At 44.8% G+C, this 17,941-nt stretch overlaps 1 protein-coding gene and 1 long non-coding RNA gene across 5 annotated transcripts in view; both read left to right on the forward strand.

Annotated features, from left to right (window-relative positions):
- The window catches only part of LOC135405143 (uncharacterized), a 547,777-nt gene that overhangs the window by 139,805 nt on the left and 390,031 nt on the right, over window positions 1–17,941 (forward strand). The window lies entirely within an intron of this gene.
- The window catches only part of LOC135405138 (sorting nexin-2-like), a 187,860-nt gene that overhangs the window by 75,073 nt on the left and 94,846 nt on the right, over window positions 1–17,941 (forward strand). For 3 of the 4 annotated variants that reach the window (XM_064639851.1, XM_064639849.1, XM_064639847.1), the window contains exons 3-6: window positions 1,384–1,547; window positions 7,306–7,372; window positions 7,580–7,623; window positions 7,717–7,858. In XM_064639851.1, coding sequence (XP_064495921.1) covers window positions 1,384–1,547; window positions 7,306–7,372; window positions 7,580–7,623; window positions 7,717–7,858 — 417 coding nt within the window. The remainder of the gene's footprint in view (window positions 1–1,383; window positions 1,548–7,305; window positions 7,373–7,579; window positions 7,624–7,716; window positions 7,859–17,941) is intronic. The other variant, XM_064639850.1, reaches the window with a different exon arrangement.

A 17,941-nucleotide genomic window follows, 5' to 3' on the forward strand; every position in this document is an offset into this window, starting at 1 on the left:
ATTGGGAAAGGAGTGGCTGGAGGGCGGCCCTGCAGAAAGGGGTCTTATGGGGTGATGGTTGACAGAAAGGTCAGTATGAGTCAGCAGTGTGCCCTGGCAGCCAAGAAGGCAAACTGCATCCTGGGGTGCATCAAACACAGTAGAACCAGCCGGTCAAAAGAGGGGATTATCCTGCTCTATTCAGCATTGGTGCATCTTCACCTTGAGTACTGTGTGCAGTTCTGGGCCCCACAATTTAAAGAAGGATGTTAAGGTCCTTGAATGTGTCCATAGGAGAGGAACAAAGCTGGTGCAAGGGCTGGAAGAAATGTCCTATGAGGAGGGATAAGGACTTTGGGTTTGTCTAGTTTGGAGAAAAAGAGGCAGAGGGGTGACCTCATTGCTCTCTCCACCTTCCTGAGGAGGGGAAGTGGAGAGGGAGGTGCTGATCTCTTCTCCCTGGTATCCACTGACAGGATGTGTTGGAGTGGTTCAAAGCTGCGCCAAGGGAGGTTTAGACTGGACATTAGGAAGCATTTATTTATCAGGAGCGTGGTCAAACACCGAAACAGGTTTCCTAGAGAGGTGATCGATGCCCCAAGCCTGTCAGTGTTTAATAGGCATTTGGACTGTGCCCTTAATAACATACTTTAACTTGGCCAGCCCTGGATTGGTCAGGCAGTTGGACTAGATGATCATTGTACATTCCTTCCAACTGAAACATTCTATTTTAAATGTATGGTTTGCTGGTGGTCAAAATCAAGTAATGGAAGAAAGAAAGCATGAAGGATTTGCAGAGAAGAGATATACATACTCTTTAAATATAGATTATCTACAATCTGAAGAAACTAAAAATAAGTAGTCTTACTTGTCAGAATGCCTCATCTACTAATATTTGTATTTTACAAGTTGTGGGCTTTTGGTAGGGGGTGTATATGTATAACTTCTCTTGGTATGCTCAATTATCAGCCTATGTGACCTAATCAGTGGTTGTTCAGAGTGCAAAAACTACATTTGGCATAGGCACTGAAAAAAATGGTCTGTTGTGGAAAAAAATTCATTCGTTTTCATCATATGTCATATATCATATAGAAATGAATGATTTAGGAGTTTTGTGACTACTTTAAAAGTAGTCACAAAACTTTATGCTTTACATGGAATCATAAAAAAATAAATTGTATACTTAATTTTAGTTTAACCTGTTATTCACTAGAAACTCTGATGTCACCTCTAGTTTTACCAACCTATTTAGAGAAATTATCTGAGAAATTGATGTTATTTATAAATTATCTTATTAAACTTATGTATTATCACTTTTTAATGTGCATGCTTGGTATTTTTTGGTGGTGCACATCTACCTCTATGGAACAATATCTTTTTTGTGAACTCAAAATCTTTATCTAGAAGCTACGGAAGAAGTTTCATTGGACAGTCCAGTGAGGGATCCAGTGCTTTCACCAGAACCTACTCCTGGAATCACTACTGTAACATCTACTACATTAGTAGCTCCCAGAATGGAATTGAAAAGTGTAACAGCCCCTGTGATTTTTGATAGATACAGAGAAGAGGTACTGTGAAAATTTTTAATTTATATTTGATGACTGTGGAAATGTCTTTTTGTGTGTGTGGTGTGTGTTTGCTATTTGCAGGTTTTGTTTTTTTTAATGCAGTTCCTAACTTACAGGAACATTCTTTGGTAGAGGGAAGTATGCAAGAGAAAAACTATTCTGTTTGTGTTTAATATGTATTTGACTCAATATCATGAGTGTTCATTGCTTAGGTAATGAGAGATCTATAGTATGAGGAGTCATGGCCAGGCTTCAAGAACGAAGATTTGGGAAGGCTCTATCCACATTTATTACAGGCACGCTGGTGGCTTATGAGGCCAATACGAGACAGACATATCCGATTGCAAAAGGCACAGCAGAAAGAATCCTTAGATGATATATTCTGCAAGACACGGTTCTTTCTGCATTACCTTTTCTCCTCGAGGGTGATCCTGCATGTGTTCTCAAAGGAGACAGCTGCGTTATAGATGGCGTGTCTCCAGGCCTCCCAATTGGAGGCCAGAGTAGACCAGTTATGGTGATCAATATGACCAAGGGTGAGATGTTGTTTCAGGGAGTCCTTGTATCTTTTCTTCGGGGCTCCTCTCATGCGGCAGCCAGTGGCAAGTTCACCATAAAGCAAGATCTTAGGGAGGCGGTGGTCCTTCATCCTTGAGACGTGCCCTGCCCATCGCAGCTGTGTTCTCATCAACATGGCCTCTATACTTGTGACTGCTGCTTGCTCTAGAACAGATGTATTGGTCACATAATCTGACCAGTGGATGTTTAGGATTGTACGGAGGCAGCATTGATGGAAGCGTTCTAGGAGACGCAGGTGGTGGTGATAGATGACCCATGATTCGGAACCATACAAGAGAGTGCACAGCACTATGGCTCTGTAAACACTGATTTTGGTACTTTTCTTCAAGTGTTTATTACGCCATACTCTTTTGTGGAGTTTTCCAAAAGCACTGTATGCCTTTGCTAACCTCTTGTCTATCTCCCCGTCAATCTTACCATCTGAGGAGATGAGGCTACCTAGGTAATTAAACTGCTGGACTGATTTGAGCTCTGATTGGCCAATGGTGATGTGAGGATGAAGGAAGACTTCCTGAGGTGCAGGCTGATGGAGAACCTCTGTCTTTTTTAAGCTGACTTCCAGCCCAAAGAGTTCAGCAGCATCTGCAAAGCAGGATGTTAAACGCTGCAGGGCTGCTTCTGTGTGGGCAACAAGGGCGGCATCATCAGCATAAAGCAGCTCCCGGACAAGATGGTTTAAGGTCTTGGTGTGGGCCTTCAGTTGCCTTAGATTGAATAGGCTTCCATCAGTACGGTATCAAATGTAGATACCGTCCTGATCATCGAGGTCTGCTGTGGCCCCTTTGGAGTATCATGCTAAAAAAGACTGTGAATAGGGTAGGTGCGAGAACGTAGCCTTGTTTCACACCATTAGTTATTAGAAAGGGCTCAGAAAGTGTATTGCCATATCTGATTTGGCCGTACTGATTCTCATGGAGTGAGATGATCATTTTAAGGAACTTGGGGGGACAACCTAAATGTTCCAAAATCTGCCACAGACCTTTTCTGCTCACAGTATCAAAAGCCTTGGTGAGGTCAACAAAGGTTACATAAAGACCTTTGTTCTGTTCCCTACACTTCTCTTGCAGTTGTCTGAGAACAAATACCACGTCTGTGGTACTCCTGTTGGCTCTGAAACCACATTGGCTTTCAGGTAGGATTCCTTCTGCTATAGCGGGTATTAGTCTGTTCAAGAGTATTCTTGCCAGGATTTTGCCAGCAATGGAGAGCAGAGTAATACCACGGTAGTTTAAGCAATCTGATTTAATTCCTTTCTTCTTATACAAAGTGATGATGACTGCATCACGAAGGTCTGATGGTAGTTCACCTAGTTCCCAACAGCGCACCACAAACTCGTGAAATTTGGTGTGGAGTGCAAGGCCCCCATGTTTCCAGACTTCAGGTGGAATTCCATCAACCCCAGCTGCCTTGCCAATTTTCACCTGCTGTATGGCCTTGAGGGTTTCTCCTAAAGTGGGGGCAGTATCCAATTCATACTTTACTGGTTGTTGTGTGATGGACTGAATTGCTGAGTCTTGGACTACATGGTTGGTACTGAAAAGAGTCTGAAAGTGTTCAGACCATCGATTCAGAATGGAGGTTTTATCTGTTAGAAGGGTTTGACCATCCACTCTGAGTAGAGGGCTTTGGACCTGGTATGTAGGACCGTATGCTGTTTTCAGGGCCTCATAGAATCCTTTGTGATCACCCGTATCTGCGCATAATTGCGTTTTTTTCATCTAGGTTAATCCACCACTTGTTCTGGATGTCACGGAGTTTCTGTTGGAGCTTGCTGCATGCAAGACGAAAGGCTGTTTTTCTTGCGTGACAGGATGGCAGTGCAAGGTGTGCTTGGTGGGCGGTTCTCTTCTTCCTCAGCAAGTCCTGGATTTCTTGATTGTTTTCGTCAAACCAGTCCTTGTTCTTCTTGAGGGAGAACCCTAAGGATTCTTCAGAGGATTGCAGGATGCTGTTTTTAATATGGTGCCAAATTGTTTCAGGAGAGGAATCTGCAGAATCTGTGGAATGGTTTTCAGGCCTAGTTTGAAGGTTTGCCTCGAATCCGTCTCTTACTGTGGCTGATTGGAGATTGTTAACTTGGAGTCTTCTCCTTGGGATACTGCCCCTTTTAGGTTTGAATTTAAGATTGAAGTTGAGTTTACAGCGCACAAGCCGATGGTCTGTTTGGCATTCTGCACTGGGCATCACGCGGGTGTGATGGACATCGCGAACATCTCTCCGTTGCACCAGGACATAATCAGTGAGGTGCCAATGCTTAGATCTGGGGTGCATCCAGGTTGTCTTCAGACTATCTTTCTGCTGAAAGATAGTGTTAGTGATGGTGAGCTGTTGCTCTGCACAGAATTCTAGCAGAAGTCGACCATTATCGTTGCAGTTTCCAACACCATGCTTGCCTAATATTCCTTTCCAGGCTTCAAAATTCTTACCTACTCTGGCGTTGAAATCACCAAGGATAATGATCTTATCATCTGCGGGCACCTTTTGGGTAAGGCGGTGCAGGTCAGCATAAAATTTATCTTTTTCGGCAGGGTCAGCTTGGAGAGTTGGGGCATATATACTAAAGAGGACAACGTGTTGTTTGTTGTGGAGTGGAAGGCGTAGGGAGATAATGCGGTCAGAGTGACCTGTCGGCAGATTTTCGAGTTTTGGAACAATAGAGTTTTTGATCATGAAGCCAACTCCTGAGAGATGTTTTTCTGTTTTGGGCTTACCTGACCAAAAGAGTGTGTAACCGGCACCATGTTCTCTGAGGCTGCCTTCCTCGTGAAGGCAAACTTCACTGAGACCAGCTATGTCGATGTTAAGACGAGCCAGTTCATGGGCAATTAGGGCAGAATGACGCTCAGGACGTCCGCTATCTGCAGAATCGAGCATGGTTCTGATGTTCCAACATGCTAGAGTTAATTTAGGTACACCTTTGGAGGCAGGTGCGTGCCTTTGTCTTTTGATCTTTGTGCGACCGCATTGGAAGAAGATGCCCGTTGGCCTGCGGTTAACCAACCGGGTGAAGGTCGAGATGAGCTTTGTTTAGGCCACCTTTTCTAGGCCCCTCTCGGAGTGGAACAAGCAGTTCTGTCCTTGGAAAGGCTGCTTGGTTGTTCAGGGTGCTGCCCCAAGAGACTGTCATCTCCGGTCAGTCTCAAATGACCAATATCCTGAACGGCCTGCATGCAGGGTTGGGTCTGCGGCTTCCAGTGCACCTTTCACCTGCCGTTTCAACCCTCGCCCGTCGCTACAGGACTTTTTGCATGTGGGTAAAACCTTCAAGCCTGCGCAATGGATTTTTTAGGTGAGATGCAGTATGCGCGGAACTGAACCCACCCTTTAATCCTGAGGTTCATCTGCCAGGGCTGAGCGAGCTTGGACGGTGGCAGCGCGGTCCTCAGGACGTAGGTTTAATTAGAGTGTCCTTCTCTTAGATGGATGGCCTTACAGGGCTAAGCGAGCTCCATCTGCCTGGGTTTGGGATTAGAGTTTTCCTTCTCCTAGGATGATTGCCAGAAGGCTAATGAGCTCATCCTGCCCAAGGATGTATTGTATCTGGCCCTACGGTTTTGACCTGTCTGGCATGGGCGACCCTACCGAAGGCATGTACCATCGCCAGCATAGCTCGCAACCACATAGGATTACACAGGCTACGCTCCTACTATTAAAACGATTAGGGCAAGTCTTACACTTCCTACTTTTCTGCCACCTGTCTATATACAGTTCCAGGGAAACACCCAGGGAAACACCCTTTGTTCTGACCACCCTTTCAGGATGTAAAAATATATCCAGAACATACCGAACCTGGGCAATAGCCGCAGGTGAGCCAAAACCAAACAAATGAACAAAACTGTTCTGGCCACTGTACCCACCTAGGACTCGAGTACCTCTCCAGACCCAAGCCCAGCCGAGATCCCCAACCCCCAGAGGAAACCATTATCCACCCTGACCTTATCCTCCCCCCACTGTGTTACCACATATCTTCCCATGCACCGCTTACCTGCCCAGCCTCCAGTCTGAGGACACCCACAGCCCACCCCATACTCTTTCCCTCCCCTGCCCCCTTCCCCCACCCTCAAACCAGACTGGCAAACCTCTGTGTGCTCCGAGGCTTCCACTCTCCTTTCTGTCTCCTTTCTCACGAGGGCACAAAGCCACGCCGGCGAAGCTCTCTCTCCCCTTTCCCTGCTGGGGGTGAGGGGCCCGGGGGCGGGGCGGCCCCCCGCGGCCTCCTGCGGGCCCGGGGGCAGCCCCCCGTGGGCCAGAGGGCGGTCCCGGAGGCGGGTCAGGGGAGTAACATCCTCCATTCCTACAGGATAGGTATTGTAAAAGTGTGTGAGGGGAACAAGCGTTGAGCTACATGTTAAAGATGTGTATCAATTCATACTAGCATGTTACAGGTTTTAACTCAGATTTCTAAAGCTGCCGTTAATAAGGAAATTGAGGGAACTGTTATCATTATTCTGCATACTAACAAACAGCTGAGGCTATTTACATTTGTCATTCCATTCAAAGTCTGTGCATTGGCAAATACCATTCATTCTAGAATATGCTCTTAGAAAACGTCACTAATAATGACTGGCCTGGGACTTGATGGCTGCTTTCCCAGATGCCCTAAGTTGACATTTTATTCAGATTTTCTTCCTCTTCAACCTTGGCACACTGTTCTGTCATGGCCTTTCTTAACTACTTCTGTTCTCTCAAACTTATGTATGTTGCATGAAAGATTAGGAAATTCTGTTATCACACAGCTTAGGCAAGTATCTGAAAATTCTATAGTTGTTCCTTTCCCCATCCCCAACTCTTCAACCTCTGATACCATTAATAATGAGGGATATATCTGTCTTTTGATTAGAAGCTTATAGAAACATTGCAAGTGAAAGCATTTTTGAACCTCTGTGCCTACTGGGATTGGAGGAGATAAAATGAGCATTTCCCCAAGATAAATGTTTACTAAAACTCTGAGGACAACAAGTCTGAAGAAGTTGTTGCCACACTAAAAAGTTTTCAGGAAGGCTCAAAATTAAAAATCAAGATGTGAAATTATGTTCACTTAAAATTGGATAGTGGATCTAGAAGAGCTTTTTATTCATTGAGACATACTGACTCTTCCTTCACATATATCCTTATCTTTGTATCAATATGTAGTATGAATGTACATTAACTTATTAAATACGACATACATTTTTTCTAGATTGAAGAGGAAGCAAATGGAGATTTGCTTGATATAGAAATCAATGTATCAGACCCAGAGAAAGTTGGTAAGTTACTTGAACCTATTAAATCATGTTAGACTGTCTTACTTCTTAGAGGTTATTCTGAAATTTTAGTATAATTCCTTATTCAGTTATCTTTTGATGTTTTTAGCATGCAAATGAAAAGCTATTTAATGTGTATTTTGGGAAAAAAAAGTGTGTGGAGGGATTAAAGTAACTTGCCTTAAGATAAGTATTTTAATTTTCTTACAGGGGATGGCATGAATGCTTATATGGCATACAGAGTAACAACAAAGGTAACTAGTGCAACAAATATATTTCCAAATAACTTTATATCACAGCTAAGTAGATCTATCAGTAAATCATAACTAAAATGTCTTTTTTTTTAGACATCCCTTTCCATATTTCACAAAAATGAGTTCTCTGTTAAAAGAAGATTCAGTGATTTTCTTGGCTTGCACAGCAAATTAGCAATGAAGTACATACATATTGGTTACATTGTGCCTCCCGCTCCAGAAAAAAGTATTGTAGGTAAGTCTACTTTCTGCAAGGTTGAATGTATGCATGTGATTTCAGTACTGTAATATAAATGAAATATTTTAATACCAATTGTGCTTGTGAAATAAATGTATATGGAGCTTGGTAAAATGGTGGGACCTACTGTTATGTAAGCAAGCTCTGGGTGCGACTTAAGGTCCTAGTGTAGAGACTTTGGCTATGGATAAGTTGGGAACACTCACAGACAGTAGGACCTTTCTCCAAAGAGCACAAAGCTCCTACTTTAAACTTAAACAGCCAACTCTTCAGTTCTTGGGCAGTATTTAGTCCCATCTAAAAATATATAGTCCACATGTTTATAAGTTTGGAGAGAAGAAGGAAAAATATAGTTATCTAGGCTGATTTAAAATGAGGCAGCTTAAAGCAGAGAGCTGACAAACCAGCTGAAAGTAGGTGACATGCATTTACACTACTCACACGTTTATTGTATTTTACTTTTGAAGTCTGAAATTTTAATATGAAATGTCCTGCTGTTGGGATTTAACCCTGGCAGGCAGCTAAGCACCACACAGCTGCTCACTTGCTCCCCCTGCTGAGAGAATCAGAAGGGCAAGAGTGAGAAAACTCATGGTTTGAGATGATAAAGACAATTTAATAAAAAAAAGAAGGAACAAAAGCCTAACACATAAATAAAACCAAAACCTAGAAAAAGAAATTATGCAAAAAACCCAAATTGCTCACTACCAGCTGACCAATGCCCAACCAGTCCCTGAGTAACAGCAACCCTGGAAACACACCCCACCCCCTCACCAGCTTGTATTGCTAAGAGTGATGTCATATGGTATGGAATATCCCTTTGGTCAGTTGGGGTCAGCTGTCCCAGCTGTGTCCCCTCCCAACCGCTTGTTGTGCACCCCCAGCCTACTCACTGGCAGGGCAGTGTGAAACGGAGGAGGTCTTGTCTCTGTGTAAGCCCTGCACAGCAATAACTAAAACAGTGCGTCATCAACACTGTTTTCATCACAAATTCAAAACATAGTACCATATGAGCTGCTATGAAGAAAACTGACTCTATCCTAGCCAGACCCAGTATAATCTCCACTCCTTATTTCATATTGTTTACATCATACTCAGGTACCACACTATCCCATTTATTATTAACTACAACCACCCTTCCCATACTTTGGCATACACGCAGATATCACTCCTTTAGTCTATGGGCCATCCCTGTAAAATGTCCATAAAATGCCAATAAAAAAGTCCATTGGAGTTTATTTATTCCATGCCTTCGAGATCTGTGATCACTCAGGACGGGCAGGATGGTGTGCTGTGTTGGAATGTTGTGTAACAAAACCAGCTCAGGTTGCATCACTGATGCACTTGCCTGGTTTCTCGTGAGATCCATTCTTCATTGGTTCGTGTGATTCCTGCTGTAATACCTTTGACATATGGCAGCCTCAGCAGTGGTGACATACAGCATGATAAAACACTGGCATCATACAGAAAGCCCACAATGAAGAGATCTTCCAAGAGGCCAAGCAGGGTAGATAGCTGTTCAATCTTCTCTGTACTCAAGGCAGCTATACCAAAAGCCCAGCTTGAAGTACCTTCTCCTGAGATAGTCTATGCCGAGGATGCATGTACCTTCCTGGCCAGTCACAATAAGATGCTTTTGCCACTCATTCCCAGTTAGGATTACCTTAGTCTCCAACACAGACAGTTGTTTAGATTCCCCTATCACTCCAAAAAAACCAGATGAGTTGTGCTCCTTTGTAACCTGATGGCATTAGGATACACTGTGCACTGGTGACAATCACAGCCTTATACTCCTTTGAGTCTGGTGTGCCAGGCCACTGAACCCACACAGTCCAGTAAACCCAGTTGTCACTTTCCTTCACCTGGCTAGTGGCAGGGCCTATTCATTTCTGGTCAGAATATTTATTACTTGATTTCTGTAACTGCAAACCAGAAGTCCCTTCATCAGAGCCAGAAGTAAGATCAGCCCTTCTACTCTGCCCAATAGAAACTGAAGCAGTGATTTTCCTCTATGGATGACTTTTGGCTGTTGTGGGCAAAACAGACTCAATTTGAGGTATTTAACTTAATTTTTAAAAATTAATTACTGATTCTGGTATTGGGATGTCGTGATTTAGGAATGGTATTCCCCAATTTAGTGCTTCCACTGAAATTGTGCTGGCATTTGCTTCCCCTCCCCCTCCAGTTGGAAGCACAAAAGGCAAAGATCATGGGTTGAGATAAGAACAATTTTCTGGAAACAGCGATTAGCTAAGAAAATGAAAAGTAGCAGCAACAATACTAATAACAGAAGTGTACAAAGAGACAGTGATTTACATGCAAAATGCTCACTAAGCCCGGGACAATGAAAAACAATGGCAGACAGACCCTCTGCTCGCCACACTTTCCCCCACCCCCACCCCCCCCCCACCCCCCCGACTGAAAAGGAACGCCCTTTCTTCTCGGAAGCAAGACTCCCTTTTCCCCACCCTTGGCAATGACATAAGATGGCATTGAATAACACAATTTCTTGGCCATGCCCCCTCCTGCTGATCTGGGCTAAAACCAGGACATTATCCACCCCTTATTCTATACCATCTACATCACACCCAGATCTTTCACCTTCGCACTATATACATATACATGTATATATATAAATATACACAAGCACAGGTATCATTTCCATAGTCGATGGCTGTCCCTCCAAGATGTCTATTGAGTTCATTTAGTCCATGACTGTGGGTTCTATCCTTCCTAGATGTCTTCCAGGGCAGGAGGGCTGGTGTCCTGTCAGCTGGTTGCAAGCTGCATCAGGAGCTCACAACTAGTGTATCTGGAGCAGTCCATCCTCATTGTCCATGGTGATGACATACAGTGGCAGTGTCATTCAGCAAACAATATTATACAATTCAACATTACAGACCGTTCTTACCCAAAAATCAAATTCCCTTGAGGTACACATTGTGTTTCCCCATCCCTCTTCATTACCCACCAAGTGTGACCAGGTCCTTAAACAAAAACAGTCCCACATATGGGTTTGCCTTTGCTCAAAGCAGGACTAATCCAAACTGTCTTCCCTAACACATTTCTCATATGCACCATGCGGACTTTATCCCCTTCTATGGTATGTGGAGGTTTTGATTGGGCAGGGTCAGCTTGATCGATAAAGCCTCTAGTGTTAACTAACCAGGTAGCCTTCATTAAATGCAGATCCCAATGTTTGAAGGTTCCCCCACCCATTGCTTTCAATATGTTTTTTAACAGTCCATTGTACTGTTCAACTTTCCCAGAGGCTGGTGCATGATAGGGAATATGAGATATACCCACTCAATACTGTGCTCTCTGGCTCAGGTGTCTATGAGGTTATTTTTTAAATGAGTCCCATTGTCTGATGCAATTCTTTCTGGGTTGCCATGTCACCACAGAACTTGTTTTTCAAGGCCCACGATGGTGTTCTGGGCAATGGCATGAGGCACGGGGTACGTCTCCAACCATCCAGTGGTTGTAAGCATGTCGCGCTTGCCTTGGGTTTACGGGAGTGTGATGCAATTGATCTGCCAGGCCTCCCCATATTTATATTTTGACCATCACCCCACATACCACAGGGGCTTTACCTGCTTGGCCTGCTTGATTGCAGCCCGTTTCACAGTTATGGATAACCTGGGAGATAGTGTCCATCGTTAAGTCCACGCCTTGATCACGAGCCCATCTGTATGTTGCATCTCTTCCCTGATGACTTGAGGAGTCATGGGCCTACCAAGCCAGAAATAATTCACCCTGATGTTGCCAGTCCAGATCCACCTGAGACACTTTAATCTTGGCAGCTTGATCCACCTGTCCACTGTTGCGATGTTCTTCAGTAGCCCGACTCTTGGATATGTGTGCATCTGCATGACATACCTTTACAGCAAACTTCTCTACCCGGGCAACGGTGTCTTGCCACAATTCAGCAGCCCAGATAGGTTTACCTCTGCACTACCACTTGTTTTTTTTTTCATCATGCCAACCACCCCCAGAGAGCATTTGCTACCATCCATGAGTCAGTGTAGAGGTAGAGCGCTGACCATTTCTCTCATTCAGTGATACCTGAAGCCAGCTGGATGGCTTTCAGCTCTGCAACCTGACTTGATCTACCTTGTCCCTCAATAGCTTCTGCTTCTGAAGCAGCTCAAACCCCTTCATAGGCTGCAGGTATCTCTTTTTCAGTTGGGATGTAACAGGCCTCAGTTCCTTGGGATCCCTGACTCCAGAAGCCCAGAGATCATCCTCGAGTCTCCTCTGGTGCTTTCTGCCAGAGGCTCCAGGAAGGACCATTCTCCCTGGCTGCAATGTAAAGCACATTTTTCACATCTTGTCCTGTCTTGACTGGCCCAAGGGCTGCTGTATGAACAATCTCCTGTTTAATTTGTTCAAAAGCTTGTTGTTGTTCAGGACCGTACTTGAAATCCTTCATCTTCCATGTTACATGATAGAGAGGGCTTGCAATTTGACTGTACTCTGGAATATGTATCCTTACAAAAACCCACAGCACCTAGGAAAGCCTGTGTTTCCTTCTTGCTGGTGGGTGGGGAAATAGCTGCTATTTTCTTGACGATGTCCATTGGAATCTTAAAATGTGGATTGTGCCATTTTACTCCGAAAAACTGAATTTCCTGAGCAGGTCCCTTGACTTTACTTTGTTTTATGGCAAAAGCAGCCTTCAGGAGGATCTGGATTGTCCTCTCCTCTTTCTCAAAAACTTCCTCTGCTGTGTTTGAATCTGAAAAATCCGGTATGAAGAACTGCTCAGAGACTTTTGAATCTTTGAGCAGCAAAGGTATTTATTGACAGTGCTGGGAGCAAGTGTGGTTCGCACCACAAAGAACTTGCTCAACTTGAAAGTGCAAAAGTCTCGATCCCTTTCCCCCCATGGCATGGGGCGGCCCAGTTCTAGTTCCATTTCCATCTGAGGAACCATTCCGACGTCTTGAAGGATAGGGAAAGGGAACTCCAGCATCAGGGGTTTCTTCAGGCCCTGAACCTGGAGGGGAGAGGTGCCCTCCCCTCCTTCCACCCACGTGGTCTCATGGCAGGCACAGAGACAGCACACCGGAGTGGAGAGGAGGCAAGAGAGGGTTTATTGTTGGGGATGTTACATTTATAGGGTTAGGAGGACTCACAGAGTAACCAATTACAGGTTGCAGGAAGGGGTTAACAACCAATAGGAAGGGGTTAAAAGGGGCCAATGAGAACACCTCAGGATATCTCCTCAGGACATTCCTGCATGGGATACACTTGTCGTGGGGGGTGTTGGGAAGAAGAAGCATGTGTTTGCAAAGAGACCACCAAAAGCCATTTTAAGACATGTTTAAACAAGTTTCTCATCAGATTTACTGCTACACAAAAGCAAGCCATTTTATACACTTCAGATACATGGTTACATCATTTAACATACGTATTAATAAGTAGCCTAGTCTCTGGGTGGAGTCTTTCCAGATATGCGCAATCTTCTAATGTGGGGGTCTTCTCCTCAAGCCTTCATCCCTCTGGTGGCCGCCATGGACGTCTTCCTCAATTTGACCTCTTCAATTAGGTGACCTGAATTCTTCAAGCTTGCAAAATCCTGGCTCTGGGCCTTCTAGATCTTATTCAAACATCTAGTTTACCTAATTTATTACTGTGTGTCTACTACTCCTATTCTTTCTATAAAAAGGCCTTTGGTCCAGTGAGCAGAACAGAACATGATATTAACCAGTGCTCCTAAAATGTTCTTCTAGCAAAACAGGTTTCTTAGCAGGCCAAGATATCTCAGTTAACTCTTTTAGGCCTGGCTCCTCTTTCAGTTTCCCCGACGTGGTGATGTCATGGATGCATTGCAAGTGTTCTGGAGCCTCACCCTGTTCCAGTGCAGTCTGGATCAGTGGCAAATAGTGGGGTTATGTTTCCACCCCTGGGGCAGTCAGTTCCAGGTCCAGGTGCACATCCCAACAGAATCCAATGGAATGTTCTTGCTAAATATCTATTGCCTTGAAAAGACGGTTAAAAGACGGTTAAACCGAAGCTTTGGGAATGTGACACACAAACTGTGAGAAAGTAACGGTCTAAAGTGAAAAAACTACAGCTAAATTAAAATCTACAAAAAGCTAAAAATCGTAAAATTCTAAGGCATCACCATTTTGTCATTTTATTCCTAAAATCTGAATTTCCTGAGCAGGTCCCTTGACCTTTGTTTTATGGCAAAACCGGCCTTCCGGTAAATTGGGATTATCTTCTCCCCTTTCTCAAAAACTTCCTCTGTTGTCTTGCCCCATATGATGATGTTTTAAATGTACTGCAAGTGTTCTGGAGCCTCACCCTGTTCCAGTGCAGTCTGGATCTGTCCACGGCAAATAATGGGGCTGTTTCCACCCCTGGGGCAGTCAGTTCCAGGTGTACTGGATGCCCCTCCAGGTGAAAGCAAACTGTGGCCTGTACTCTGCTGGTAAAGGAATAGAGAAAAACACATTAGCAATGTCAATGGTGGCACCGCTTTGCTGCCTTGGACTCCAGTTCATACTGTAGTTCCAGCATGTCCGGCGCAGCTGCACTCAGTGGTGCTGTGACCTCATTCAGGCCACGATAGTCTACTGTCAGTCTCCACTCTCCATTGGACTTATGCACTGGCTGTATAGGACTACTAAAGGGTGAGTGAGTCTTGCTGATCCCTCCCTGGCTCTCCAGTTCACAAATCATCTCATGGATGGGGGTGACGGAGTCCTGGTTGGTGCAGTATTGTTGCTGGGGCACTGTTGTGGTAGTAATTGGTACCTGTTGTTCTTCAACCCTCAGCAGTCCCACAGCAGAAGGGTCCTCTGAGAGGCCAGGCAAGGTATTCAGCTGTCTAATTTCCTCTGTCTCCACAGCAGCTATCCCAAAAGCCCAATTATGCCCTTCTGGGTCCTTGAAATACCCTCTCCTGAGGTAATCTATGCCAAGGATACACGAGGTCTCTGGGCCAGTGACAATGGGGTGTTTTTGCCATTCGTTCCCAGTCAAGCTCACTTCAGCTTCCAGTACAGTCAGCTGTTGGGATCCCCCTGTCATCCCAGAAATAGAGATGGATTCTGCCCCTACATATCTTGATGGCATCAGGGTAGATTGTGCACTGGTGCCAACTAAAGCCTTATACTCTTGTGGGTCTGATGTGCAAGGCCATCGTATCCACACAATCCAATAGATCCGATTGTCCCTTTCCTCCACCTGGTTGGAGGCAGGGCCTCTCTAGCTCTGGTAATAGTTCTTGTTGCTCGCTTCTCGTCAATATGAACTGGAGGTCCCTTCAAGAGGATTGGAAGTAACATCAGCCCTCGTATTCTGTCTGAGACCTTGCCCACTGGAAACTGGAGCGGCATTTATCCTTGAAGAATTTCCTCTCAAATCACCTACCCATGCCGCTAGGGCAGAGGTGGGTTTTCCATCCCACTTTCTCATGTCCTTTCCATGGTCATTCAGGTAAAACCACAGGTTACCTCATGGTGTGTACCCTTTCTCTCGAGCAGGGGAGCACTTGCTCCCAATAGCAGAGACTCTGGACCATACTGGCAGGGCATGGGACATTTCATCTCTAACTTGCTCGAGTCTTTTGAATCTGTCCACAGTCTTGGACAGTCTTTCCACAGCCGAGGCACAGGTTGGTAGGGAGGAAAAATGATGATCTTCATATTGCCAGAGTCGGGTAGTCACCTGATGCACTGCTTGTTCTCCTACTTTCCTTGACATTAATGACAATGAGTTGGTGTATGACAATGGCGTGTTCTGTACAAAATTCCATCATGTGGATTGTGTACACTGGACCTCATCTGGATCTCGTTATTTGAATCCCTGTAGATTACCTTCATCACAGCTAATTGTCTCAGGTACTGGATGCCTTTCTCCATGGCATTCTACCTGCTTGGGTGCAGTATTAGATCATCCTTGAGAGAATACCTTTCTCTCACGCTTGACAGGAGTCGTCTCCAGAGGCCGAGAGATTCTGCCCTCTTGCCAATCCCCTCTTCAATGCCCACATCCTGGGACACATATCCCAGTTTCTTGGCTTCACTACCATCTAGTTTCATATTGTAGACCGTGGTATCCCATCATCAGAGCAGCCAGGTCATCAGGGCCTCACCCGACTGGTAGCTGAAATATTTTTGCATATCTTGCAGCTCACCCAGGGATAGGGATTGGGTGATTATCTCTGGCCCTTCCTCTTCCCCCTCTTGTGAGGGCCCTACTTCCTCTTCATCCCTCACTAAGCAAGCTGATTTTGTCTCAGATTTCTTCTTCTGTATAGGGGCGACAGCTACTGGCACATGTTGTTCCTCTGATTTGGCTTCAATTTGAGTGGACATGCTTCCTGTTAGTCTGCTTTCCTCCTCCTTCCCCCGAGGATGCTGTCTAGTATTGAGCAGTGTCCAATAAATAATAGCCAGTGTCCAGCACACTGCAATAAGTTGCTCCTCCCTGGAGTTGCCACAGCATTTCCCTTGCAAATATTCTGTCACTTTATCAGGGTCCTGTAGTTGTTCAGGGATGAACTTCCAAACTATTGGAGCAGAGAATTTCCCCCAAAACTGGCCCATTTTCTCCCACATTCCATGCCACTCACGACTATCCACCCTCATGGCAGATCTCTGAAAGACCTCCCTAGAAATCTGTTTCTTGACTGTAAACATGGTGTGAACCACACTGAGGAGACCTGGCAGACTTAGTAACAATAACATGCTTTCCTTAACATCCAAAGGGAATTCAAAATTCTCAAAAGCTGTTGTAACAGGCTTGAAGGAGGAAAAGGGGGTGAAAGGCTGGGGAAAATCATCCTCCCCTGTTGCCCCCAGGGGCTAGATACGATTATTAATGAATTCCCAGAGGTACCATCCAAGGCCAGGGCAGGAGATCAGCACTGAATACACATCCCAAATGACCCTCATTGCCCTTGATGTTATCATGTCATAAACTGATATCCCACAGTACATCAACAAAGCAATCCTGATCCCTCTCCCTGCTCTGAAAAAGATCCCCACAAGGAGCACATATAGGAATATATACAGGGTTAGGTACCACACCCACATGAACAGATCAAGCAACATTGTGACCAGTGGCTCTGTACCTAATACAGCAAATGCTTAGATCAAATTTGTTCCCAACCCTCTCTGGGCAGATCTGTTGTTATCAGAACCCTTTGTGCCCTACTTTGGGGGCCAGTTAAGGCTGTCATGGGTTAGGAATGGTATTCTCCAATTTAGTGGTCCCACTGAAACTGCACCAGCACTTGCTCCCTGTCCCCCTGCAACTGGAAGCACAATAGGTAAAGATCATGGTTTGAGATAAGAACAATTTACTGGAAACAGCAATAAGATAAGAAAGTGAACAGTAACAGAAACAATACTAGTAAGAAGAGTGTACAAAGATAAGTTCGTTGTCCTGGTTTCAGCCAGGATAAAGTTAATTTCTTCTCAGTAGCTGTTACAGTGCTGTGTTTTGGATTCCGAATGAGAATGGTGTTGATAACACGATGATGTTTTGGTTTTTTGCTAAGTGGTGTTTATCCTAAGTCAAGGACATTTTTCTTGTCTCATGCTCTGCCAGTGAGGAGGTTCACAAAAGAAACTTGGAGGGAGCATAGGCTGAACAGGTAACCCAAACTGACCAAAGGGATAGTCCACACCATAGAACGTCATGCCCAGTATATAAACTGGGGGGAGTTTCCCCAGAAGAGGTGTCGATCTGGGTTCAGAAATGGGGTGGGTCTGGCACTGGTTGGTGGGTGGTGAGCAATTGCACTGTGCATCACTTGTTTTTCCCTTTTTGTTATTATTATAATTTACCATTATTTTTGTATTTAACTTTATTTTCAATTATTAAAATGTTCTTAACATACAAGTTTTATGTTGATTCTTCTCCCCATTCCACCTGGGTAGAGGGGGAGAGGGAGGGGTTGCTTAGTGCTTAATTTCCAGCTGAGCTTAAACCACAAGTGATTTACATGCAAAATGCTCACCAAGCCCGGGGCAATCAAAAACAGTGGCAGGCAGACTCTCTGCCCGCCATGCTTTCACCCGACCAGAAAGAACACCCTTTCTTCTCAGAACCGAGAGAGTC

Source organism: Pseudopipra pipra, chromosome W (assembly GCF_036250125.1).
Source record: "Pseudopipra pipra isolate bDixPip1 chromosome W, bDixPip1.hap1, whole genome shotgun sequence".
NCBI lineage: Eukaryota > Metazoa > Chordata > Aves > Passeriformes > Pipridae > Pseudopipra > Pseudopipra pipra.